At 43.7% G+C, this 9,117-nt stretch overlaps 2 protein-coding genes across 2 annotated transcripts; one reads left to right on the top strand and one right to left on the bottom strand. All coding sequences in view use genetic code 11, as the record gives it.

Moving 5' to 3' along the window:
• Positions 1 to 217: 217 nt before the first annotated feature.
• Positions 218 to 1,441, top strand: EGR_07396 (28S ribosomal protein S14; the record flags this gene model as incomplete). Its single annotated transcript, XM_024496645.1, has 4 exons — positions 218 to 303; positions 682 to 920; positions 960 to 1,090; positions 1,154 to 1,441. The coding sequence occupies 4 exons, from the start codon at positions 218 to 220 to the stop codon at positions 1,439 to 1,441; spliced, it is 744 nt and encodes a 247-aa protein (XP_024348932.1).
• Positions 1,442 to 3,629: 2,188 nt separating this feature from the next.
• EGR_07395 (Mitochondrial GTPase) lies at positions 3,630 to 8,816 on the bottom strand (the record flags this gene model as incomplete). The annotated part of the gene is made up of 7 exons (XM_024496644.1): positions 3,630 to 3,830; positions 4,360 to 4,565; positions 4,612 to 4,950; positions 6,428 to 6,852; positions 6,942 to 7,132; positions 7,214 to 7,395; positions 8,720 to 8,816. 7 exons carry the CDS (start codon positions 8,814 to 8,816, stop codon positions 3,630 to 3,632), a joined length of 1,641 nt encoding a protein of 546 aa, XP_024348931.1.
• Positions 8,817 to 9,117: the final 301 nt, after the last annotated feature.

Raw genomic sequence — 9,117 nt, 5'->3', positions numbered from 1 at the left:
AACTTAATACAATAATATAACAGGTGCTGCGTGAATTTTAAAATAATTAAAGCCTTATTTAAAAATCATTTGACAAAGGAGAGTAAGGCCAAATTAAGCGTTCCTACAAAACGAAGTTTACCAGCCTCAATTTTATTTGTAGTTATCTGAGAATACACTAGTCAAGTAAAATAAAGGCTCTGCTGGTATTGCAATTATTGTCGGGCTATTAGTGCAAATGTTGTTGCATGTTTGGCTTCGGCACGAATTAACCCACGTAGTCATTGCCCCGTTCTATCCCCGGGTTGGTTTGTGTGGCTGCACGTCTTACAACTATACGGTAGAATCGCTTTCTGTAAATAGTTACTTAGGTTTATTGTATATAACCCCCCCCCTGATAATATTTGGTGAATCTCATGCTATTCCACCCCAAGTAACCACCACCGATTTTTATAAAATCGCGGTGCGATTTGTGTCCACGCATTTTGCACGCATACATATGTGCTCAGTCCTTGCACATAGTATTTCACGTTGTTGTTCGTATCACGTATTTTACGTTTCTGAATATTTGCATCTACGAATTCTAAAGTTTACATTGGTTGAATTTTATCCATTTTCTTACATCTTTGCTTTTGATCATTGTCCATCCGTCCATCAAAGACCTAAGTTTTATTTACTCTCCTTTGTTTCGCTACTGCGTAGAATGTCGGGATTGCGGCGAATCACCTCGATGCTTGCCGCCTGCCGACTGAGTACTCCACTTACAACTCTTCCATTCCTTATGACTCGCAAACTACACTTGCCACCGTCTATTCCACAGAAGATTATGCACCAGCATAGATACGAGCCCTACGCCACTCCACTGCATCACAGCAGTCCTGGACATGAGAAACTACTGAAGGAAGAACTCGTTGACTATCCGCCTTATCGTAATCGCAAAAGTGGGGTATCTTTCAGTTTCTAGTGTTCCTTTTCTTTAGTCCGGCACGGTTTTCAAGACGCTCGAATGGTTCGCGATTACAAGCGCCGAATTGTCGCTGCTCACTTCTCCCCCCTTCGAGTTCGTCTTAACGCCATTCGCAAGAATACCCTCCTTCCTAAAGACCTTCGTGTATGTTCCTATTTGGCACACTATTTGCTTGTCCATCTCTAGGAGGCATTTTGTCCACTTTAGGACACCGCTTCTCTGCAATTGCACTCCCTGCCACGAGATAGCTGCTGGACGCGCATAATGACTCGTTGTGTGGTGACTTCGCGTCGCCGAGGCTGCAAGACTCGTTGGCGCGTCTCGCGCATCATCTTTCGCAATTATGCCGACTATAATCGGATGTCGGGGGCCCAGTGGGCCGTGTGGATTCACCAGACGTTGTGTACTCGACGTCACATGCTTTGGCCGCCACCGGCAAGTGCAAAGACAGTGGGAGAGTACGTGGAAAAGTACTACAAGAACATTGCAGACTAGTTGTATTAAGTAACAGATAATCTGTAGATATGTTCAGCTGAGATGTGGGCTTGTTCCTAGGGCCATCTTTGGAGTACAGATTTGGTTACTGAAACGGAATTTGATTGTGCCTCCTCTTCCACAAAACGCCACTAGTATAGCAATCACAAGCCATTGTCAAACCCACTTTTCCTCGTTTTACTTTTCCTTTCTCCGAGTATATGGTTATTTTATTGTCGGACCCTCAAATGTTGTTGAGTGTTCAAATTTCATGCAGGCGTATCCCATGTGGAGGCGATCTAACCCCGTTTGACGCAGGCCTTCATCAGCCATGCTCAATCCTCAGCCTAGATCGACCCATCTTAGGACAATGTGGCATCCCACTCATGGCAATTCCGTTTTGACCCGTTATTCTCCAACTATCTTATCCGATTTAGTAAGGCTACTTACTGGTTTAGCCAATTCTACCCAAAAGCCGTCTGGATGGGTGTCGGAGATACAAAAGAGATGGTATTCAAAGTGGGATTTTAGTAATGAAAAAGGGTACATTAAAAGTCATGATAATAGAGTCGTCGCAGTTCAAAACAAACGGACATCAAGTCAGCGTCGGTAAAAAGGTTGTGAAGGGAGATGGAAATGTTTGAAAATAACGATAGAGGGTAAGACTGGAAAAAGTACACTTGAACACTGCTTCACTTCTCCAGAGCTGGAAAGAAAAACAAGAAAGCGAGGGTTACCCAAACGGATTAAATAATACTGAATGAGTTAGTAGAAGGTTTACCGAAGTAGTAGTCTGCTTAAGTAGTGAGAAGCGGCATTACCGCTTGTTGCAGGGAAGATAATTCAAACTTGTGGAAAAGAGCTTCTGATGAAATTGCCAAGGCCAGCCAATCACCCAGAAGAAAGTCCTATTCTTAGCCTTGCACGATAACGCAGGATCTCGTGGCACCTACCGTAGCACTGGTCTGTGAGATCTCACATCAGACCCACCTGAGGCAGAAATACTACTACATCCTCCGTGTTCCCTGATGTGAATCACCTCTTTCCTACATCAAACAGTCGCATGCAAAAGAGAAGATAGTTACTACTCCTCATTTGTGAGACAACTTCGAAGTTCCTTGCGTTTAGCGTTGCTTGGGAAGGTCTCCATCGTTACACACCAGGAAGGCTATCTTCAAATTCTAGAGGCGTTCAAAGCGGTAACTTTATGCCCACACCGAAAAAAAAAGCATGCTAAAAGGGGCTAATTTGTGTCCTCAGCACACTCCTCCGCCTATAATGCCAAACACATGACAAAATGTTGTTTTCCTTCGGTCAACAATTTCCAACCCCACATCAAATTGCTGAAACTCCCCACTAGCCAGACAAGAGCAGCCGAATAATATAACCGGCTTTCGTTAATGTTTTCCCAAAGCTTTAGGGAAAGCACCTCAAAAAGGGGACGAGAACGTGAAAGAGACGTTGCCTTAATGATAAATTTCCCGCATTCCCATGATATACCCCATCTGCTTCTCAAACACCGAGATGATCAACACACACCTGAAGATGAATAAACGGTAAACGAGGTCGGCTACTGTTGGATAGCGAGGAATATTAGCGTCCCCGTCAATTCAAAGCAGGACTGTCCATTCCGCTTGCAAAATATCACACAGTCATCGTGAAGAAAGTAGGCTTAGTGGCCACGACTACCTAGGATTTAAGTTCGGGGAGTGGGATTAACACAGGGAGAGGTCTGCTTTGAGGCATAAAAAGGTTTTGTTCGTCAAGGTACCGTAAAAAACTTGCCCATTTTTTCTAGATAGTCATGAAAGTATCGCTATGATGATGTTGGACAGTTAGTCATTACTTTTCATGGGCTATCCAGTCTCTGGAATCTCCGATTTCGAAACCTTTTGATCTTGCTAATGACCCATCAAGCGTTCTAGGCATTTATAAAACACTTCACTGGTTTACTTCTCCAGAGAAGGCCAAGAGGGCTAAGATCAGTTTAAATACTGTGACACCATAAGTGACACCTTTCAAATCTAATCCAAGAACAGTTGAGTAAATTGTGATCTCCTTTGATGAATAAGATGCAACTCAAACAGACATCAATTGCTCAATCGCTAAGTACTTCACCCAGTCGTCCTTCTGTATGGAAGATTGATTACGAAACAGAAAACCACTTTAATCCCGGGTAGTGGACGCGTTAACACGTAAAAGGCCTTACCTAATCCGCCTTCGGGTGCCGATGCGCAGCCGCCCGCGCTGCGTTGATTTTACGCTCTTTTCGCTTCTTCTCCTCCTCCTCCTTCTCCAAAATCTTGGCTAATTTGTAGGAGAAGATAGCACTCAGGAAGAAGAGTGGTGTCACACAAATCAGGATAGTCGAGGTGAAGCCCCAGGGATCCTCCACAGCAAAGAGTGACCACTGAGATACAAGAAAATCTCGTCCTATAATCTGATCAGTGGCAGCGTCCCCGAGTGACAACCATGCAAACAATTATTATACGGTAGACTTTTTATCAAATCGGGAAAAAAGTTTTAATATCTGGTATATTTTAGTCGAGCTATGGTTCGAGCTGGAATTTCTACATAAAAATAACAAGTGGGAGAAAAATGGTCGGATATTTGATTATCAAATAGATTTCTCACTCCGTGTTGCCATTGGCTACCTTATGGACGATCAACTAGCGGAAAAATTTTGAATTTACAGGGTAGAAAGAGGATTCTCCGCACAATTCCTTTTTTAAAAATGAAGACATTCGCTAAGCTAAATAACCAAGTTTAACGAATTTTTGACGGTGTCATGGCACAATTACCGATAAAGTAAATCAACCAGAAACGCACTAGTACATACTGTTCGAATTCGTAAAAGCCCAAATTGAGCACTTTTTGTTTTGATAAAGGACCAGAATACGAGATCAAAAGAACATCTTTGCTTCAGAAAATGGACCTACCTCGATGAATTTGTAGGCAAACCATCCCTTCCAATCTTGAGGGACAGGTAGATTTGCAAACTCCTCCTTCTTCTTTAGAAACTCACTCCAATCGAGACTTGCAGCTTTCGATGCTGAAACCTCCTCCATAGCTGCCTGGAAAAGAAAGACGCACTTAATCCCTGATGACTCTCTCAGACATCTTGATTTTAGGAACCAAAAGACGTCTAACATGTGAAGAAGGAGGCCTTTATTTGTTTGATTTGTACAGACTGGAGGAGGTGGTGGGAACGAACCAAGGTTCGGCACGCGCTTCATCAGCCGGCAGAATGGTAAGTTTGCCCAAAGTACCCTCGTTAAACGCTCGCAGAAAGTGCACTGCTGCAGCGTCAAAATCAGGGTCCCCTACGGATTTCGGTTGGAAGCTCTCCCCGACCTCCTCTGCGAGGCGGCGATTTTGATGATGGAGCGGTTGAATTAGATGACGCCGCGCTGCCACCCACGCCAATAACTTATCCACTCTTCTTGTCGGCTCAGGCAGCCCGAAGGTCACTACGTATTGATAGTTGGAGTGCGCATTCAGACAGAAGAGGAGGTAGTCGGCCAGGAGGACTGCAAGTACGACCCAATTATCTTAACGTCTTAAAATTGGTCTTTCAGATAAGTTAAACTGGCACTTAAGAAGAGTAGTTATTAGGTCTAAAGGTTCCCAGCACAGGTTACCCATCTACCAACGAACGATGGACTCGTTAAGACCGGTTTGACTGTACGCCAAAAGGAAATCATGAGTGAACACAAATGCAGATATTTGGGGATGGCGAAATACTAGCTCCCAAGAGCGGCATACATCAACCCCTTAGGCTAGTACGGATTGAATGGCGTGAAGCTAGTCATGTGATCGCCTATCACTTATAGGTGGGTGGAGCAAAGAATACATACATGTGGCGCACCTATTCCATTTCGTAGAGGTGACAAAATGTGAAGAGGCTATTGAGAATATCTTACGTGATTATCCTCTTTTAGACCGGTTTATGCAGGATAACTTCACACTAATAAACATAAGGAAAATTAAGGTTTTAATCGACCTAAGGTAATCTAAACTACATTGCACAATAACAACTTCCAAAATGAAAGGGTTCAGTTCGTATTAATCAACATTTTACAAGTCCTAGTGAATACAACGTTAGTCGTCCTCGGGTTGCAACAGGGCAATGTTAAACAGACCATTTCTTGGTGTCCCGCGATCCAGACCCTACGTCAATGATAGCAGGTCTTCATTATGTTAATGGGCCTACGAGTCAGCCCAACTGTACGTTTACAATAAAGCAACTTCCACACTCTAATGTCCCACAAAAAACCCAGACGTTATGCTGTAGACAATAGGATATCTTGTCGAAATAGAAGACATTCGCTTTGGATGGATCTGTAACATGACCAGTGCCAACATGAAAGCTATACCGAACTCAAAACCTAAGTGACGAGAAAAATACATTGATGCTTTGAAGGTAACTGTTTAAGAGTAAAACTGGAAGATCTGGAAATACAACGTTAGGGAAGTAGCTCAGATAGCTGTCAGAACTGCTAAAGAGGCAATGAAAGAGGAGTCAAATCTAGGTTAGTGTCTTACAAACTACTTTTTATTGAACGAACTTACTTTGAAACATGTTTGCATGATAAGTGATATGCAGAGGAAATGTGACTTAAGTATTGCCACGCAAAAAAGTTTCAGCATGTAGATAACAGACTAAATTGACCGATATTACCAGCAACCATTGAAATTAAAAGTTTCAAAAGTTTTTGATGCAACGGAAAATCCTTGTGTGGTCTCCGTTTTTATCTCGCGCTTAGTTAAAATTCACCGAAAAATAACCCTAACGCACGCAAAATAGCTCTCACTAGGGGGTACTTGAGATTATGGCCAAAACGAGACAGAGGTCATGCAACCAGATAATGCTTTACAATTGCATGCAAATGTCCGATTCCTCAGATTAAGGACTCGACATGTAGTCAGCAGAAGTACTCTCAGACTATTCAAGAGGGACTCCGGTTTTACCACGAGTGACGAGAAGAACGATAACAAATAACCCACTCTTATCCACTGCATTCCAGTCCATCGCCCCACAAACACCCAGACTGAGCTGACCACAGAGAGTCTGAGCCTTCGGCTCCAGGATGCCAGGTGTATCGATCAAACGGAGGGTGCAGAGCTCGCGGGTCGTACCATCCGCTGTAACCACGGGGAAGTCGCGAGCGATCACCACCGGACCCCCGACGCTGCGTGTCATTCCAGCATTCTTCCCCACTCTCACTGCCGCCCTCCGACGGCGTGTAGAGGGAGCGAAGCTGCGTAACGCGTTAATAAGACTACTTTTTCCACAGTTAGGAAGTCCCACTACTATCGCATTGATGTACCGTTGGACGCTAGACGGGGCTTCATCCTCACTAATATCGTCGGCAAATTCGTGTACAAAGGACGAACTTGGATCGGACCAACGGGGTGCTAGTTCAGCCAATCTGCAATAAATACAAGTGCGCGCGAGGCTTGACCAATAAAGGGTAATGGGGTAGGAATAAATGTGTGTGGTCGTGGGCACTATATTTACCTTGTGAGGATTCTGCGCAAGAGACGTTTTTGCCGTTCTGGGTGTTTAAGATTGGTGAAAAAGATTTCTGCTGGTGGTTGGTCCAATGGGCCAAAAGAGGGGTCTTCTGAGATAAGCTCTTTGTGCTTGGTGAAGTCATTGATTGGTTCGGATAGGTCTGTCTTAGTCATTACCAAGACATGAGGGCGTATCTGACAAATGAAGCAAAGAATGAAAACGATGAAGCGAATTGCAGAAAATAGATCAGATTATACTGAAAACTAGTTACTTACTTGACCAGCTTCCCTTACGAATTGACAGCGCCCAGTCAGCGGGATGCGAGCATCATGAAGTTCTATAACTATATCAACCTCAGCTAAACGTGAAGTGATATCCTTGAGACCCTTCCGTATGTGGCCGGGATACCAGTTGATTGAGTTGGGCAAAACATGACGGACGTAGTTCAGATGTGGCACTGATGTGTAAAAAAGGTGTGAACATTGACGGATTGCAATAAAAGGCCTCCTAATGGAATCAATAAACCTGGGGCCGCATGTTAGGACCATAGCATAATGGCATTGTCTGAATAGGGTACCTAATACTAAGCGCACTAAAAGTCAGAAGAATGAAATCGAGTTGTACGTTTTACAATCTCTACATTTTAGCTACTTTAAAAGGTAAGTTTTAAGTGCGTTAGGTTAAAAGCGTGTTAAAAAGTGATGGAGGAGAAGGCTGGAAAGCAGGCTTTAGCCGGGAGTGTGGACCAGGGGATATGCTATCCTAAAAAGGAAGATTCATTAACTATCAACTCAAGCAAGCTTTAATATGAAATGCAATTGGCGAATTTGTGCACATATTGCTCTACTGGTTTTGAAGTAAATTTTCAAGGCTGAATAAATCTTACAATGCACCACTATCAAAATTAATTGAAGGGACCGTCTAGAACTAACTTTGTTTTAAAACTCCACAAGGCTTATCTTTTAAAATTTTGGTTGAGCTCTATACAAAACAACTGCTAGTCTTGATCAAGCAAAATATTGTGAGTGAAATTTTGATTAGGGGTTTTACATCTGTAGGCTCGACTTTAGCTGTACTTATAAGGATATATTTATGTAGCGTCCCGAGACTCCCTTAAGACGAAAGAAGACACAATACTCGGGCAGTATATATATTCAGCATGGAGAAGGTGTCTGGGCTATTGGCATGGCCCAAAAGGCCAGCCCACCCAGCGACGTACAAGGGGGCTTATTCAAAGTACAAAAGTGGCGCCTCACCAGAACCGAGCGGTAAACCACTATCGTATTACATAGCATCCCTCCTCTTTTGAGCGTTCTTCCCGGCGCTCCTGCATGTCAACCTCCCGCGTCAGCCATTACAACGTAGTCGGTGCTGTAAAGAAGCACCCGCGACCCGACCGTGCCAGTCAACAAATTAGTGCTCAACTGAGGGGATACTTGACTTCAACATCACTGATCCCTCTTGGCAGCTTGATTGGATCTGGATTTTCTTCCGGTTCAGGGATTTGATTCAGGACGGGGAGCTGCGCCGGCCATCATGCGTGTCCATAGACAGATGCAGGAACACTGGCCTAAAAGCAGATTTGAGTAAGGAAGTACAAGATTTAAAACAGGTCCATGGGGGACGGTGGGGAAAATCCGTAACGAAAAAATCCAGGTGGTTCGCGGCTGGTTTCGCTTCAGTTGTTAATAGCTTTTCTACAGAACAAGGGACTGGGAGAGATGCTGAAGGTAGACGTCAACATTTTATGCATCTGAGGAGCTACTCTTCTGTAAATTTACCTCTCCCTTTCGACGGTTCAACCAAATCTAAAGCTTTGTTCTGTTCAAAAACCGAATTTCGGGACAGGAAATTGCGCTGGTCATCATGCGCGTCCATGGGTAAATGTTGAAACACTGGCCTAAAAGCAGACTTAGGTAAGAAAGGAAAAAGTTTATGAGGTTTGCAAAAGGTTTTTGCTCTCTTCCTCATTACCACGTCACTAGTTTACTTTACTGACAGCATTGTACATGTAGGGTAGGGAATCTCCGCAACGGAACTATTTTAGATGTTTCACGACCAGTTTCATTTCAGTTATTAATAGCTGTTCTGCAAAACACGTAATTAGGGAAGTTGCTGAAGGTGGACGCCAATTTTGGCCATTCTATTTAGGGCCACCACAGATTCTTTCTTCTCTAGG

Source organism: Echinococcus granulosus, assembly GCF_000524195.1.
Source record: "Echinococcus granulosus chromosome Unknown EG_S00076, whole genome shotgun sequence".
Lineage (NCBI taxonomy): Eukaryota > Metazoa > Platyhelminthes > Cestoda > Cyclophyllidea > Taeniidae > Echinococcus > Echinococcus granulosus.
The sequence above is the reverse complement of the archived record's forward strand: the minus strand, read 5'-3'. Positions and strand labels throughout refer to the sequence as shown.